Source organism: Rhinolophus sinicus, linkage group LG10 (genome assembly GCF_036562045.2).
Source record: "Rhinolophus sinicus isolate RSC01 linkage group LG10, ASM3656204v1, whole genome shotgun sequence".
NCBI lineage: Eukaryota > Metazoa > Chordata > Mammalia > Chiroptera > Rhinolophidae > Rhinolophus > Rhinolophus sinicus.
In genome coordinates this window covers 108,901,435-108,920,001 of record NC_133759.1, presented here as the reverse complement: position 1 = coordinate 108,920,001, position 18,567 = coordinate 108,901,435, and the positions used below count along the sequence as shown (strand labels likewise).

The 18,567-nt window shown below is 47.6% G+C and overlaps 1 protein-coding gene across 1 annotated transcript in view; it reads left to right on the top strand.

Annotated features, from left to right (window-relative positions):
- SDK1 (sidekick cell adhesion molecule 1) overlaps window positions 1-18,567 on the top strand; it is a 683,166-nt gene that overhangs the window by 460,749 nt on the left and 203,850 nt on the right. Inside the window, exon 6 of the mRNA XM_074313985.1 lies at window positions 17,888-17,999. Coding sequence (XP_074170086.1) covers window positions 17,888-17,999 — 112 coding nt within the window. The remainder of the gene's footprint in view (window positions 1-17,887; window positions 18,000-18,567) is intronic.

Genomic DNA, 18,567 nt, shown 5'->3' with positions numbered 1-18,567 from the left:
AGCATGTTGGTGGCTATTATTAAGCTAACGTCCCCTCCCCCAACAGAGGGTTTGGACTTGAATTGGCAGGAATGGGAGTGTTTGTCAGGGCCGAGGAGGAACATGTGTTCTAGGAACATTAGCGCGAGCTCAGCATTTGAAATGACCACGCTGGCTGAAGGTTGTCCTAGTCTTTGCCTCTCAGTGGGCTTTTCTCTCTGCCGCTTATGCGTGGCCGCACCCAGGACCCCTTTCTTGGCGTCAGGGAGGGCTGGTAGTTAAGAGCACAAACTGTAGCCATAAAGCTGAGTTTATATTCCAGCTCTGCCCTGTGATGTTGGGAGGTAACCTGCCTGTGAGTCTCAGGTTTCTTATGTGTCAAAATGGGATAATACACAACGATGAATATGAGATGATTTGCACGGTGTCGGGCCCAAACTAAGCAGTTGCTGTTTGTCTAACTCTTATGATCTCTGAAAATGTTCCACCATTGGGATCTTTGATTCTGCCCCATCTCCTTCCATCCACCTTTCCTCCCTTTGCCCTTGTTGCTGCCTCGTCAGCCCCTAACTTATCTCCAGTCATCCCGTTCACGAGCCTTCTCCTACTTCTTTTCCCTCTGACACACCATGTTGTCCACATTGTAATGCCTTCCCTGTGCGTGTCACCTGACCTGCCATCATACTCAACTTGCCAAGACTCAGCCCATCTCCCACCTTCCTCCCTAGCAGGACTGAAGTTCCACCTGACTGAAGCTTTTCTGGTCTCTGGAGATGTCAGTGCTACTCAGAAATCCTTTGATTCAAGGATTCAAGTTTCACCCGCCTCTTGTTCCCTGGTGGTTATTCCACCCCATGCCTCCTTCCACCCCCGCAGGACTACTTCCTGCTGAGTCTGTCCATGAGGACATCGTGTTTTTATGTTTTCTTTTACCTCATCGATACACAGATGAAAATAATCCTAGTGGAAGAATAAGATCACCTAGCACAGAGTTTCTCAAATTAAATGAGCATACACATCACCAAGCGAGCTGTTAACCCTTAGCTCCTGATTCAGTAGGTCTGGAGTGAGGCCCACAACCCTGACCCCTAACCAGCTCCCAGGAGAGGTCTGTACTGCCAGCCCCAGCTCTGCTTTGAGGAGCGAGGGGTTGATGGTCATGTGTTGAATGTATTGAATAGTCACCATGTGCTGAAAAGCACGATCTTTTCTTTGGAACAAGTGAGAGCTCTGCTGCCAGGCTTCGCCTTGTAGCTGATTAGACGCAGAATCTTGGCTCCACCCAGACCTGCTGATTTAGAATCTGCATTTGAACAGGATCCCCAGGTGTGCACACAAAGGTTTTCAAACCACTGGCTTAGAAGATGTAAATAAAAAGGTCTTACGAACATTTGTAAAGTCATATGTGGTTTTTCAGTGCTCTGGAAACTGAAAATACTAATGTCCAATTAAGCTAATTAATAAGTAGGTTGAAATTAATTAATCAGAAAAGACTCTCTGAGAAAAATAAGTTTTGTACCAGGTTCAGAAGAAGAAAAGTGCATTTATAGATATATTTAAGAGTTGTATTTTTATTATCATTTAGAACATCTTAGCTATAGCCATTTCTTAGAAAAACCTAGTTGTAAAACAATAGTGATTTTTGTGTCTGTCTTACTGAATTTTTCTTTTTTATGCTGTTATTTTTAATTATGTAAATAACAGCAAGTACACATGCATAATCTTGTTTTATTTCTGCCGCCTTTTCTACCCCAAGAGTCACAACACATGTCACACCTGCTATTCAGCACTTTGCTTTTCTCACTTGTCAGTACACCTTAGAGACCCTCCATGCCAGTCTGTGAGGGGCTCTTTGGCATCCAGCGGTGGCTGTGCCACGTTAATGTTCTCCTCTTCAAGTGACATTTAAAAGGCTATTCCACAACAATCACCCACACTAACACACGGGACGTCATATCCCCAGAAAACAGTTACTAAATCTATGTTAAATGTCTCTACCTTTTCTAAAAACTAACTCCTCCATATAACCACCATGAGTTCCAATTGGGGTTATTTTAGTCTAATGTGTCTTTCCCAAACAGTATTTAGTTTTCAAAATAAAGAAATAGAGCATTTGTAATCTGAGAGACTTTGTAAGGATTCAACCAAAGATGACTCCCTCTTTGGGGAGGAATAATTTGGTAGAAAATTGTTGACTTACATATGTGAGGTCCATTCTAGGCTCTGCAAACACCCCTCTGTCTCCCTTGGTGAGTCTCACGAAGCATCCATACACTGATTGGCCCTATGCTGGTTTCCAAGAAAGTGCCATTCTAGCTTCAGTCCCTTTCTCTCTCTCCTCTATGTGGGTGTAGAGGCATTTTACTGCTTACAGTTGAGTTGTTCCACACACTGAACACAGACTAAGTCGTTTTAAATAAATAGATGGCATCCTCATACTGCAAGCTTTGGGACAGGTTTGCTGGAAGTGCCTATTGTCATGATTTGCCATTATTTCTTTTAGATTTCCTATAAATTCTCTCCAAGTCTGTTTTTCTTGCTGCCTCACAGAAAGTTGAGCACCCACGCTGCTTTAAAACCACAGAAGACCACTAAGTGTGTGAAATGTACTCATTGCGTTCGTCTGTTTGAATTGATAGTTTGCACAGTCCGGATTTGCTGAGCAGTCATCGACCTTCCACATATTAAATAGGCCCACGCTGACCAGCTTCTTTCTTAATATATTTGAACAATCACACAAATGGGATTAGGACTCTATTTTTTATTCACCTGCCTTCCAGTCTACGCGAATGGCCTTCTTGCTCTTCTACCAGCAACACACGTGCCTCTCAGAACACTTGTGGTAATGTATTAAAAGTGTGTATCTTAGGAGGGATCGCGGCTGTGTTTTTGTGCATTTAATTCCTTATAGACGCAGCTCTGCTTCATATACTCGTCCTCTCTCTGTCATCAACCTTAGATTTATTGTTGGTGCTGATTTTAGAGCAAAATATAAATGAGCTTGTGCTGGCGTTTTTTAAAAAGCCGTACCTCATAGCAGATTGAGTAGAGAATCAGTTGGTGTAAATAGATAACCTTGGGTCACATCAGAAAATGTCTTGTTCCAGCTGAGGATTCCACTCTTGCACTGTGGGACTGACTTTATTCATTTAACAGAAGCTAGGGCAGACAGGAAAAGAAATATTTTCTTCTCTTAAGATTTCCTGATTTGTTTGTACCTCCGTTGTGACACCCAAGAGTAATTCTGATATAGCGACTTCTAACAAAAAGAAAAGAGAGGGGAAAACAGAAAGGGGACTTCCTCTGCAGTTACGAGCTCTCATCCTTCACTAGAAAGCATCCATGTGCCCCAGCTTCTTCTGTGGGCTTGTTCGCTGCACTCCTCATCCAGGACAATGACCCATCTAATTCCCAAAGATAGACGGGGAGAGAGCACGCATGCACGAGTGAGAGAGACCAAGAAACACCGAGACCCCCACTCCTGCCCCCTGTGTGCTCAGATGGGACGTGGCACTGCTCTGCAGCCAAATGTGCTCAGCCTTGTTATTTATTCTTCTCAGGGTCCGGGCTGTCCCCGCAGGGTGACAAATATCCAAAGCGGGGTGCCCAGACCCTGCCTGGTACACTGGGAACAGCCAGGCCTGCCATGTTGGGGGGGGGCACAGCCCTGCCAGGCCCACCTGGAGATGAGATGCAGGCCCCACTTTATCTTCCTTGGTCCTGATATAAGAAACGCAACGCTGCTCCTTTCCTGAAATTGTTCTGCAATGAATATGGTTGGAGGAGTCGGTGATTATCGGGTTGTTTACTTCCTGTTGATTGTTTTGGAACATTCAGTACTCACAGTTGCTTTATGATGGTTAGGATAGAAATTCTGGCAGATTTTCTGCCTCAGAGTTTGCCCTCCTCTAAGATGAAGTAAACAAGAAATTGATTATGTAAAATCATGGCTGAGGAAGTGTCCATCGATATATTGCTTGTATGAACATTTGTGATTAAGGTGGGAATACATAAGGAAAGGTCATGTGATTGATAGAATACTTCTTCAGTTCTAAGTGTAAGCTCCTTTCAGCATTTCAGTTTTATGAAACAGTAAATGTTTCAGTTTTATGTAAATGAGAGCTTTTATTTGGTCTTGGATTTCTAACTTGAGAAGCTCTGGTATTATTTATCAGTCTTATATGAAAACATTGAAAAGGGGGTCGTCTGTCGGCCCCTGGGGTGCCCCTTCCGGTAAGGAACTAAAACTTTGAGAAACCTGTTTCTAAAAATATTGGCGCCTCAGCTCTGTGTGTTCTCACATGCCTGGGGGAGGGTATAAAATATAAAGCTTTCAATTTTATGTTGTTCCAATCAGGCAGTCTTCAGGAAGTAAGAGCCCTGGCAGCGTCCCGGCAGTGTGGCTTCCCACGTCGGCGTCTTTGTAACTGGAGTAGGGGTTTACCTCGGGCTTCAATGGCCGTAATTTCTAGTCTGTGAGTTGAACAGTGGTGATTGTAGTGAGGGAAGAGAACTTCAATTTCGTCTGGTTTTCTAAAGATCTGTGTTGTATTTTAAGGAGAAGGACACAGTTGTGATTTTTAAGACATATTCTGCTGAACAGACTGTGACCCTTTCTCTCTTATTTGTCTTCTTTTTTCTTTCTCTCATGTGCTGAAAACATTTGTTAAGGTAATTTCTGTTTTCTCCAGGGACTCAGGATCGAATTTCTTTGTTCTTGGTTTTATCTATTAAAGACACTTTTCTAGTGATGGATTCTGTTTGTGAGTCACATGCCATGTAAAGAATGACTGATTTCAGCTGGATCTGCGTCTGACAGAGCCCTACGCTGTCCCCAGGGCAGAGTTACGTTCCTCTCAGAAACTTACCTGCAGAAGTCTTGTCTTGGGGAGAGACGCTGATGTCTTAGGAACAGATATTGATATCTATCTAGAAAGTGTAAACTTAGATACATTCAATGTGACAGGCATCTATGAGGCACTTACTGTTTGCCAGAAGCTATGAAGTATACAAGGGTGTACAAGTATCAAATGCCTTCGAGGGCTTTAAATTGGAGGGGCAAATATGCACAAATGCCCTTGTCTGAAAGAGATAGGCTTTTGTCTACTTTCCGCAAAAAAACTGTGTGAGCTCAGTGAAGCTGTGAGTGCAATAGTTTATTTAGAGGTGATCCCAGGAAGTAAGGGAGACAGGAAAGGGAAGACGCCCATACAGGGTGCATTAGTGAACCATCACCTGGGTGAGCCCCTGTCCTCAGTCCCCCAGGAGACCTCAGGAAGGCTGCGCAGAAACCACTTTAGTGTTGCTTACCCAAGGGGGAGAAAGTGGGGGGATTTATTCATCAACTCTCACGGACATGAATTTACTGTCATCCTGGCCTGTCTATCCACCTCACCCTGTAGGCCAGCCATACCCCTAGCCAAAGAATGACCTCAGTTAGGAACTGGCAGACACGTGCAGAAAGCCCTGGATTTGTAAGTAAATGGTGAGTGACAGAGACTCTGGCCCTGGCCTGGGCAATCTGCGACAGTGTCGTATTAACCAAGTGTAGAAAGTGCACTTCATATCATATACCACACATACCACATCCATGTTCAAAATGGATCATAGCCCGAAACCGAAGACCTAGAACTATAAAACTCTTAGAGGAAAACTTAGGAAAGAAGCTTCATGACATTGGATTTGACAATGGTTTCCTGGATATAACACCAAAAGCACAGGCAACAAAAGCAGAAAAAAACTGGATAAATTGGACTACATCAAAATTAAAAACGTTTGTGCATCAAACGACACTATCAACAGAGTGAAAAGGCAGCCTGTGGAATGGGAAAAAATATTTGCAAATCATATCTGCATGTCTGAAAAGGGATTAATACCCAGAATATATAAAGAACTCCTACAACTCAACAACCAAAGAAAACAACCTGATTTAAAAACTGAACAAAGAAGTTGAATTGACATGTCTCCAAAGATGATCTATAAATGGCCAATAAGCACCTCGAAAAATGCTCAACATCACTGATCATCAGGGAAATGCAAATCAAATGAGATACCACTTCACACCCATTAAGATGGTTATTTTAAAAACCCAAACAAACAGAAAATAGTATTGGTGAGGATGTGGAGAAACTCTTTTTGCATTGCTGGTGGGAACATACAATGGTGCAACCACTATGGAAAATGATATGGTGGTTCCTTAACAAATTAAACATAAAGTTACCATATGATTTAGCAATTCCACTTCTGAATATATACCCAAAAGAAGTGAAAGCAGAGACTAGAACAGATATTTATCTATCCATGTTCATAGCGGCATTATTCACAATAGCCCAAAGGTGGAAGCAAGCTGTGTCTATCGACAGACGAATGGATTAACAAAATGTAGTATATTATACAACAGAATATTATTCAGCCTTAAAACGGAAATTCTGATACATGCTACAACATGTGGGGAACTTGAAGATATTATACTAAATAAAATAAACCAGTCACAGAAGGACAAATACTGTGTGATTCCATTTGTATGAGGTCCCTAGAATAAAATTCGTAGAGACAGAAAGTGGAATATTAGTTGCCAGGGCTGGGGAGAGAGAAAGGAGAGGTTATTGTTTAATGGGGATGGAGTTTCAGTTTGGAAAGATGGAAAAGTTCTGCGGCGGTGGCCACGTGGAGACGATTGCACGAGAGTGTGAATCAATGTCACAGAACTATACACATAAAATGGCAAATTCTGTGTTATTATATTTAATCACAATTTAAAAGGGGGGAGGGGATTCATGAGGAAATGACACTGAGGAGGTGCCATGTTCCCTGGCCTCGATGGCCAGGTGAGATGCTGGAGGCAGCAGGGCAGGTGGGAGAGGCAGGAATGGAGAAAGTTGTCAGGCTGGGCACTCGAGTCTGAGGAGGGCAGCGGAATGTTTCAGAGTGCCACGTGGTCGGGTGCGACTAAGCAAAGGAATATGGAACTGGAAGAGAGACACTGAGAGAAGCCCTGGCTGCCTGGCCATGGTCCCCTGGGGCCCTGCCATGACCGGCGCCTCAAGGAAGCTGCCCGCGGAGTGGCTGAGGGCTCCAGAGCAGGACAGTTCTAAATGAGACTGCTCACACGATCTGAAGATGTAAGTCCTCAGTTCTGTGACATTTGGTCCAGCACAGGTGTGCTGTAGACCCAGGAAGGAAAGACTTGTCCCAAGACCTTCACTCTGTTCACTTGACAGACATTTTTGAGCGAGCGCTAAGTGTCAGTCACTGTTGGAGGCCCTGGGAGGGTGGCCAGGCCAGAACAGACGAAAATGCCTCTGGCTCCTGGTCTCCCCTTCTTGTGGGGAGACAGAACATAAGCAAAACAAAGAAGCACAGCAAGTGACAAGTCAGGTGGAGCTAAGAGCCATGGACGGGGGAGCAAAGCCAGGAAGGGGCACAGCTTGCGTGGAGCCCTCCAGTCACAGAGGCAGTGGAGCCTGTGTCCTCAAAATGATGGCTTCATTGTCAAAAAAGTCCGATGCGGTTTGGCTCCTTCCTTGCAGTTCACTAAATGCAGTGGTATTCTTCAGGCAGATCTACCGACCTCTGAATATTTTGTGTCTCTCATTTGAACTTTGCAAAGTGCCTTTTGCCATGGAGCTCCCCCAGCTTGGGGGTGGGGGCGGAGGACCAAGGCTTCCCAGACCCCTGCTGGGGGCTCCCGCAGTTACCCACTGTCCTTGCTAATGGCCTCAGATGGGCACCAATTGCTCCGGTGGGCTTGGGCTCCATGCCCAGATCTGCATGTTTGGCAAAATTATTCAAGGCCGTTTTTCTTATAGAAGCTAAAAGTGACCTGTTATTTTGCCTAGTTATATTCTCAGTGATTTTAGAATGCCGTTCAGAAAATTGATCTAATCTGGTGAAAAACACCCTCTTATTCCTGTAACCCACCCAAACTGCATCGAATCCCAGTTCTTCTGTTGGTTATGGTTCTTCTATTTCTTGACATTGTGCATTTATATGTTTAAATGAAAAGCAGGTTATTTGCTGTTGTCTTGTGAATCAGGTATTTGGGGCGTTCCGGTGTTCAATCGTGCAGTTCCTGGAGCCACAACTCCTGTTTTCTGGTTACCAGTTTGTGCTCATCCCAGAATAAATAAATAAGCCCCGTGTAGAGTTGCCTTTTATCACCTTCATTTTTCTCTGCCCAGTAAAAAGCCGATGAAAATACATTCTTTGTTACGTTCCATTCATTTCCAAATGTGCAAGTTTTCAAATACGTTATAAATGAGAAGAAAAGAAACTGCCGGATTGTTTGTCAAGCTGTCATATTATTTTATTTATCGTCCCTTGTCAATAGAAAAGTCCAGAAGTGTATTGAGATAAAAAATGGAAGTACATGTAAAGATAAAATTGTAAATGGGATACACTGCTGTATTCCCTCCCGTTTTTCCCTCCTGCGATTGGACAAGAAACAAGAAGAATTGAGTCTGCTGGTGCACACAGCTCCGAGAGCTTTTGTCCCTGGGCTGGTCCCCAGCACTCGCCCCCAGCCCCACACACCCACTCTGCCTCTCCCGGCCCTGTCCTAACGCCTTCAGGATTTGGGACAGGGCTCAGCCTGATGAACGATAAAAGACACAGAGTTTAAAAGAATAGGACTTTCCTTAGACACCCACACACAGATTATTTACCCAGAAATGCATATGCCCACCTGCCCTGTTCAGGAGCTGGGGGAGTACAAATTAAAAGGTGAATTTGGGGAAAGCAAAAGGTGGGAGGGACTTTCTATTTAGTGAACAAGATTTTGCAATCAGCAGAGAAATTGTGCTGTTTATTTCAGTTTTCACAATAAAGTGCGTCTTAAAATTGCCCAAGTTCTGCTTCCAGAAAATCACCTCTTGGAGTCCTGGGGAATGATCTGGTCTGCCGCTGCCTTCACACCTTTTATTATAGCACATTTTAACGAAAAAATAAATTAATTTCTATGGGTTCTTGGAGATATATATGTATTTGGATATATCTCATTCTCTTAAGAAATAGGTACCCTGGGGGGTTCGGCATTACAGGATTCCAGCTATCAAGACACTGGCGTCCTGTGGTGGCAAGAGATCAGCCACCCCCGCTGAGCTGCTGTTGCAGGAAAGCACTCAGTCCCTTTGCCGGGCCATTTTCATAATGCAGAGGAAGATGACAGACTCCGAGGGGTTGCAAAAGTAATTGGGAAGTGAAAGAGCCTCCTGATTTGTGTGAAAAACCTTGGAGCTGTGGTCCCTTGTCGCCCAGAAGAGCCCAGGGCACCTTGCCATGCATGGGAGAAGGTCAATCATAAAAGACTGGCCAATCAGGCTGTACTTTTTATTGGCAGAAAGAAGGCTGAGAATGGCTAGAGGTGGCCTATTTGCAGAAACCAAGCTCCAGGACTGAACAAAAGAGTGACTCAAGTTCTAGAAAGTCCTAAATGTTTCATGGTACAGTGAAGCCCTTCGTGGTGAAAGGTGGGACTTTCACTTTATCTAGCTCTGCATTCCTTAGCAATTGTCCTACAAGGTAAACTCAGACTCACCTTCAGAAATTGAGCAAAAGCAGCCTTGACTATATACAGAAATTACTGTCCGTTTGGGAAAAATATAACCTCTCTTTCCTTTGTGTCATGACACCTTCTCTTTCTGCTTCCACTTCTCTGTGCTTTGTGGGCGTCCTGTGCCTGCTTCTTAGAAGTCCATGCTGCCCTCGTTCTCCATGCTCATGGAGCGGTCGGTCTCCTAGTCTCTGAGAATTCCAGCGCCGCTCACCCCTGCGGACCAGCCCGTGTCCCCTGCAGCTGCTCACTTAGACTCCGCTTGGGCACCTCCTGTGGGGCATGGGCTGCTTCTCCGGAAACTGCCCCCCTTCTCCTCCACCCTAACAGACCACCAGCATCACCTCGGCCCCTCTTTCCTCTAAGTTTTCCCCCTTATGAGTTTCTCCAGCATCCACCAAACCACTCCAGCCAGAAACCTGGAGAGTGCCTGTCCACTACCCTGGCCACGCAGACTCCCTGTGCCTCCCCGCTCCCTTGGGCCTCCCGCTGGCTCTCCCACTCACCCCTCCTGTCTCCATCCCTTGCCTTTTCGGGCTCCGTCAGCTGTTCCTGAGTTCTGAGTCAGGCCCCTGCCTGGCTGCTTGATCTGTCTGCCCCGCGGTTTGCTCTTCCTTTCATGGACTCTTTCTTCTCAAAGTCCTTCAGTGACTCTGTTCCTTGCTAGACGAAGTCCCCTCGTGGCCCCGCCTCCCTCTGCAGCCTCCAGGTGCCCAGGCCCAGGCCTCAGTTTGCCCTCAGCCATCAAGAGCTGCTTGCAGTTTTCCAAAAAAACCACAATGGTGTCTACTTCTTTATTTTTCTGTTCTTGAGATGCCTTTCCTCCCCTTGTCTGCCTGGTGAATACCTATCCGTCTTGAGGACCTGTCTCCAGCCTTTCCTAGGCCCCTGGGAGGGTCCGTCTCCCCCCGCCACCCCTGGCCTCCCTCCTCCCCTCCTAGCCCCACAGCACCTGCTTGTACTTGCCAGGTGAACCTGGCTGCCTTCCTGTGCCGAGCCCAACCACCAGCCGCTGCTGACCTCCTGCAGTGAAGCTTTGTATCCCCCTGCGCTAGCACTGTGCCTGGCGGGTGCACAGGAAATAATGGGCAATTGTCATTGTCATTACCGTAGTATTATCAGTAATGACCTGATAATGCTGATAGCCAGCCTGTTCCATTCGAATGAGATAGGACTCTTCATGCAGCAATGCTTCCTTACAGAAGGGCTCTTGCACAGGAAGAAGCCTCACACCACACACGTCCTTCCTATTCTAGAACCGCATAGACCTGCCCACCAGTCACGACCCTGCCATGAGCTCACAGCCCAGGACCAGGGAGCCGGGGTCACTGCAGGGCTGGCTCGAGAGGGTTCACTTGTTCTGTCCACAAAGCCCGTTGCCCAAACTTTAAAGTATTTTTATAACTGTTGTCTCATCTGGTCAACACAAATAATGCTGTGATTGGATGTTGAAAGGCTTCTTAAAGCCATGGAGCTTATTCTTAGCACAGAAAGCTTCCATAAGGTCTTCTACTCCTTGGTTTGTTTTCAACCTTATTTTCTCATTTCTTCCCACTAATGTTAGAGCAGTTGTTTCTTGGAGCAGGAAGATTTTGAGGTTTCAGCTGGTCCTATAGACTCCACTAGCTGCCAGCTTCTTGATGGCATCCTGTTTTTACATAAATAAAACCTCGAAACCCCACAGATATTGACACACTGGGAATTGGGGAGCTGGAGATCCTGGTTGGCCTTAGAACATACAGCTGTTCTCCGGTAACAGTCACCGCTTGTGGATATATCTACATGTCTGTAAGAAAAGCCTACAGTTGCCTCACTTTGCACATGTTTACATGGAAGTTATGCACGAGTTTTGTGTTCGGGACGTCTGTTGGCTCAGGGCAGCATTTGACCTCAGTAGTTGCTGGTGCAGCGCCTGGTGCTGGGAAGCCTGGTGCTGTGTAGGTGACGGGCCCATGGCCTCATCCCCGTTTGAGCTGGTGCTGCAGAGATGTCCTGAGGTATGTCTGCTGGGAGCACACAGCTGAGACTCAGGACACTCAAGCTGGCGGTTCTCGGAGAGAAAACCAAAACATGGGCTTTGCTTTCTCAGAGCTTCTGGAAAATTCTACTTCTTTAAGGCAAGAAAGAAAGAAGGCTATGTGTTTTTGGTGAGATGTTGTGGTCTTTGTAACAAGAAAGTATGGGAATGCGTATGTGCTCAGAGCCCCAGGTGTAGTGTTTGTCTGTCTGTCTGTCTGTCTGTCTCTCTCGCCCCCCAACCCCCCGCCCCTCACCCCTGAGCTGTGAATGGAGTCCCCTCAACATTCTCTGTCTTCACATACTCAGTGAGAAGAGCAAGTCACACTGTCCCTGAGCCCCTTCAGGGCGTCTGTGCAGACACCCAGCAGAAGAGATGGATGAAGCCCTGGGACAGCAGGGAGCAAGGGCTTTTTCCCAGCGTCACCACAGTGACATTAATAACCAGGAGTTGGTGCAGCACTTCAGTGCCAGGCACTGTCTCGCATGGGACGTGGCCACGTGCATGCATTAGAAATGAAAGTATAGAATGTGTGCTCTTGTTTTGAATGGCTTCATGAAATGGATATCATGTTACAAATGAGGAAAGCAAGGGTCACAGAGGCTAAGCAACTTGCTCCCTGTTAATTAGGAGCAGGTACTTCCAGAGCCATTGGATTCTACCCTCTGTTCTCTTCACGACGACACCTTCCAGTTGTTGGGCACGTGGGAACCTCATCTGCATAGCGGGAAGCCGGGGAGAAGCTGGGAATGGAAAGGACCAAGGATTGGGGTGGGGCTGGAGCAAGGGCGTGCCTGATTGAATGTGCTTCCGGTGGCCTGGCCGCCACCCCCTGGCACCGTGTCACCATGTCCAGGTTAGAACAGCTCGAGAAGAGAGGGCTGCTAGTGAACACGAGGTGTTTCCTCAGGGTCAGCCATGCTTGTTCTCAGAAGGGGGCTGTCTCCTCACAGAGCGATTCAAGGAAACGCCAGGAACTCGGGAAGACGAGCAGCTCTGGGAACAAGTGTGAGGGTGGGCTGGCCTGAGATGAGCTGCGTGCTGGAGGATGTCCACAGCCAAGACAAGGGACCTGACTTCAGGCCTCGGGAGCAGTCCCGACTCCCCTCAGGGTAAGCACGCAGCTTGCTCTGGAGAGGGTCGGGGGAGGGCACGCAGACTGAACGCTGAATGGCTGGCACTGGTGTGCGTGCCGGGGCACAGGGCCCGTGGGGACCTGGTGTGCCCCAGGCGGCATGCGTGAGAGGGCCAGGCCGTCTGCACTTGCCCACGGGCTGCCATGCCTGGAGCCAAGGAGAGAGCTGTCAAGACCATTCAGGACAGAAGCTGAGAGCCCGGCCTGGGAGATACTATCTAGTCATGACTCCAAAGGCGTGAGCAGCTCTCTTTTCTCTTTTAACTGTGAAGAGAGAGACTTGGTTTTGATCCCTGTCCGTGGTTACTGATGAGGAGTATGACCTTGAACCAGAAGTTCTCAACCTGGGGTGATTTTGCTACACAGTGGACATTTGGTGACGCCTAGAGACATTTTAACATTACAACCCCAGGTCTTATTTACCTTAGAACTGGAAGTTTGTACCTTGTGACCACCTTTACCCATTTCCCCACCCCTGGCAACCGCCAATCCGTTCTCTGTTTCTATGGGTTCCACTTTTTTAGATTCTACAAATGAGTGAGATAATACAGTATTTGTCTCTCTGTCTGACTTATTTCACTTAACATAATGCCCTAAAGGTTCATCCTCATTGGTCAAATGGCAGGATTTTTTCTTTTTTATGGGTAATACTCCACTGTGTACATGTACCACATCTTCTTTATCCATTTGTCTGTCAGTGGACACTCAAGTTGTTTTCATCTTAGCTGTTGTAAATCATGCTGCACTGAACCTGGGGTGCAGATATCTCTTGAGTCATACCCGTTTCCTTTGCGTGTCTACCCAGAAGTGGAATTGCTGCATCATATGGTAGTTCTATTGTTAATTTACAGTTTTTTGAGGAGTGGCCAGCTTTCTTAAGAGGCGGTAGTGTGGACAGGACAGGTGCATGAACTTTGGGAGCAGACAGGCACGGAAGACTAGCCAGGGGTCACCAAGGAGCGTTGAGATTCATAGGCACCCCCATTTAACATGTCCAAAACCACGTTCCTGAACTGCCCCACAGCCTCTTACCCGCCCCGGTCCTTCCATGTCAGAAGAGGCGGTTTCCCTCTTCCAGCTCCAGTGCTGCAGCCATCTCCATATCGAGTCCATCAGTAAATTGTGTGGCAGTGTCTTTGAAAAATATCCTAAATCTCGTCCCCCCCCACCACCCAGTCCAAACATGGTTGTGACTTGCACGGCTCTTGCCATCCACTGGTTAATCTCCGTGTCTTCCTTTACCTTAACTCCCCGTCGTCTGCAGAATCTGACTCTTAAAACAAGGTCACATCACTTCAGTCCTCTGCCCCAGTCCTTCCAGTGACGTCCCATTCGCAGTTAGAACCCATGGCCTGTGAGGCCCGAGCCAAGCTGAGCCTGCCGCCACCTTATCCCCCCTTGTCCCCTTGCCCTCTCTGTTTTAGCCTCACCGGCCTCCACGTGGCCCCTACAACACACCAACGCTTTCCTCCCCCTGGAACCCTCTGTGCCCCGATCCCCGTGAGGCTGCTGTTCCTTCCTCACACCCCTCATTCTCGGGGTGCCACCTCCTCCCACTCCTGTGTTCCAAACACCCAGGTCATCGTTATGCTGCTCTCCCACCTACTGTACTGGGCCTGGCTGCAATTACCCTACTCCACCTGCAGGAATCCACAGCTTAGCAGTTCACGTGAACTTTGAACCTTTTTTTTTTCTGTTTGAGAGGTTTGATATTCTTAAAATGTACTTTTTAATTAAATGCAACCTGAACAACTTCTCCCTACTCAGCCTCTTTCACGGTGAAGCAGTTCATGCAGAGGAAATTGACTAGGACTAGGGTCCATTTCCCTCTGCTAGGATTCTTTATTTTTACAACTGCGAAGAGGCCTCTCAGAAGCATTTGCCTTTCTGCCTCTGGAGCTGCCTAGTGCCTGTTCGTGGCTGACCTCTGCAGAAATCCTTGTTGATTCCATAGCTTCACCTCCAGCCACCTGAAACCAGCCTGGGAAATGTGCAGTTGAAAAAGCTACAGTAATATCTCAATTAAGGAAATGCTTGGGGAAGGAGTGTTCTAGTTAATTTAATTTTTGGTTAGCTGAGCACAAGCAAAGTTTTTATTAGGAGAAAAGAGTGTATGTAAAAGAAAGCTGAACTTCGGATGAAGACATGCCTTTATTTAAACCCTTTCTCCACTGTTTGAAGTCATGTGACTTTGGGCCTCAATTTTCTCATCTATAACAGGGATAATAGCTATCTTATCAGCTTGTTGTTGGATTAAATGGGGTGACATTTGTAATGTTTAGTGTTGTGTGGAAGCTTGGTAAGTACGGTTCCCTCTTCCCATTTTGTTTTCATTCTTCTTAGAAATAATTCTTCATTGGTGTATGGTATTTTAAAATGTTTTTTTAATATAGAACATTGCAACAGAGGGTCATATTCCCGAAGCAGGTAGTAGTGGATCATTATTACAGAATATGTATGAAAAATTGACCGATCGTTGAATACTTGTTGAGTGTTCATTTTGTTCTAGATACGCTGGGAACAGCAGAAACAAAGAGGTGGTTTTATTCTTTTAAGGATGCCTTATTCGCCCATGCATCTTTCTTCTAAAATTGGAATGTGGGCGAAAGTGTGGTGGAAAAGTCAGCATGGCCGGTTAAAAATGCACATCGTTATCTCCTCTCACTAAAAAAGCAGTAAAGGAAGACGAGCCTTAGGTCCACAAAGGAAGGAGAGACGAGCCATCGGCAAAGCGGAGATAAAGTGGCTCTCGGGTACAGGAATAATGACCGCGGGGAGAAGGTCTCGGCTTAGGGTCACCGGGAGCGGACTTGGTCACAGAGGAGCCCGCGATGACACAGAGCTAAAAACGGGGGCTGGTTGGGGGGGGGTGTTAATAATGTGTGTCTGGAACCGCTGGCCTCCTGCCCTTCAGAATAATGGGGAGTTCCCACCTGATTGCAGTGAAGTTGCCTATTGACAAGCCAAACGTTCGCATTGCGGGGAGGGGGTGTGCGTTTCATTTTAAGCTTCTCTATACTGTTCTTTTTAATCCATGTGCATATGAATTTGACTGAATTTAAAAACAATTTTCTACTTAAAAGAAGTGAACCAGCATTGTGTGCTGTAATAAGCACTGTCCTTGCTGTCAGGAGATCGGGGTTCTGGGCACTTGTGAAATTGGACTCAAATGTGGTTACAGTAGTTTACATAGAAAACGCACAGGCTTCTCAATCAGACCTTGCTTCGATCTTGCCGTGGTAGTTTCCATGAGCCAAGGTCACCTTCCCGGCTACCTGGTGTGTGCACTGCAAATACCCTTTGTAGGAACTGTGACATTTTCATGTGCGTCTTGCACCTACTTCCCTAACAAACGTCACATGTAGTTCATGCATCTCTAGAAAGAACACAGGAGACGGGTCAGAAGGCCCGGGTCTGAGAACAGACGGAGATTCACCAGCCACGAATCGAGCTGGTCCCTCGATTTGTCCTGTCGACTCCATAGGGTGAGGGGACATTGAAGTTGTGTATTTGTGTGTGCTGACACTGTGACAGAGAGAAAGTCACTGTCCAGTGGGAGCCCCAGTTAGAACCTCATCTCTCCATCGGTTTGGCTGAAATCCATGAGGGACTGGCTCGTGCAGCCTCTGTCCCACGAGCCCCTGAAGGGCTGCAAACTCGGCCGTGGTTCCTCGGGGTCAGCATGCAGTCGAGGCTGCCTGGCCAGGGGACTGTCCCCCTCCCCGGGCAGTGACAAGTGCTGAGCGTGGGTTCCCTCTGCTGCCGCTGTGGCTGAGCGGTGATTAATGCCATATGAGTACCTCGCTCAGTGACCTTTTAGCATTCCCTGCTGCTCCCCTCCACTTCACATAACTATTGGCAAATATTAGCTTCTCAGGTCATTTCTCCTCATCAGCGACTTTCACAGGTGACAGGCAGGTTGTTAATGTGACTGGCATTCAGCTTTCGTCTTTGTCCCATCGTGAATGTCTGTGCTCTGGCATCTCCTTGGCGATCTGATTACCAGCCCAGCAGTCCCTACTGTGTTAGAACCAGAGTGTCCGGAGCAGCCTGCAGGGTCTGGTGAAGAAGGCAGCTCCCAGGAGGCCCGAGGATACGTGAGCCGGCCCCGCGTCCACCGTCCTCGGTGCGTCAGTTTGGGAAAACCTAATCTGTGGGCTCTGCTTGCGTCAAGGTCTCTGTTAATTCCCATGAACTTCTAGTTGAGCAACGGCATACTGTTGTGGCGAGCCAGGACGTAGGGCTGTGTGGCTTCAGCGTCCGTGCCAGGCCAGCCTCCTTTCCCTCCTGCGCTGTCCCTGTGGCCCTGACCTACTGCCAGCCCGGAGGTCTAGCCCCCGTCATCAGCCCGCCCCACCCGAGTTCTCTTCAGCTGCTCAGAACAGTGATGGTCTCGTCTCTTCAGCACGAAGGACTCAGTGAAACACTTTGTATTTACAGCACTTTACATTTATTTTCACTTCCAGTCTCGTCCACCTCCACCCTTTATTGAAATTCCTGTTCTAGAAATGTTTGATCAGTCTTCGTTTTCCCTAAATAAACAGTAGTAGAGTGCACTGTGGGTAGTTTAATTTTGATATTACATACATTTTAGAGAGAAGTGGCAACAATGTGTCCTATTTTTTTCTCCCTTGTCACCAGAAGTGTGAGCTAAGTTGTTTATCATTTTATACTCACCAAACAGAGATGATTCAGGATATTTGCTTTCCAGGAAAGGAGGGCTTAGAAGTGCCCTAACGGAGCTGACGTTGGTAACTGAGAGTTTGCATTTGGGTAAATAAGAAAGTCGGCTGCTTGCTTGCGCACGCAGGGCCTGATGTGGGATATATTTGTGGAATTCGGTGGATTTTGAAGAGTGTGTAGGCTACGTAACTCAATAATTTAATCAATTGAAAAAGAGAAGGTCAGCAGGCGTTTGGGAGAAGGTGCCGCAGTAGAAGCCGGGCTCCGCGGGAGGCCCCGCCCCCTCGGCTCCTGTCGTCACCCCATTGGCTCAGGCTGCGAGCTGCGGTTCCGCCCCGGCTCTGAGCTCTGAGAAATGCCAGGGACCCAGGGCTCTTCCCAGGGGGTGGATGGGGGCAGGGTTGTGAGACCTGGAGGTGTCCTATCAGACTGGCTTGACGAGATCTGTCCTTTGTCACATTTCCAATGCTCACACTTCCCACACTTAGGAGAGTCCCATGGACTTGTGCTTTGTCTACCACAGGCGACGATGGCACACCCGAAACCGTGGCTCCCATCATTGTGATTCCCCCCGGCAACAGAAGTGTGGTGGCTGGGTCCAATGAGATCACCCTGGAATGCATCGCCAATGCCAGGTACGCGGCTAGTCCCCCACGCGGGGGCGAATCCATGATGACTGCGATGGCTCCTGGTTGGTGCTCTCCGGGCGGTGGCGTCGTTAGTCCAGCTGGGCTGTGAGCACAACCCGGAGGGAAGCTAGGCCACTGGCTCCCCCAGCCTTCCCTTGCGACATCTGTATTATCCGTGTCACGTGGGGTATTTAGGTTGGGAAGCAGTGCTTTTCAATTTAGCTTCGGGTCATTGGGGGGTGGGGGGCTTGGAGATTCTAGCTGAGGAGGAGAGAGGCACTAAGGTTCACGGGAAGAGTCCATTCTCCCCCGTCCACTCCTCGGTGTCCGCAGCCTCTGAGTGGTCGCTCCAGACCAAGTTTGCATGATCACACCCCCACGCCGCCGTGCCCCCAGTAGTATTTCTTTTACACGTCCCCTCCCTGAGCAAATGGAGTCATTAGCACTACGGGCCATTGCTGCCATAATTGGCCACCCTCGCTCAAGAGTCCCTGAGCAGAATGTCTGGTCAGTGTGTGCCATAAGGGAGCAGAGTTACATCTGGACTGATTTGCAAATGTCCACTGTTCACCCC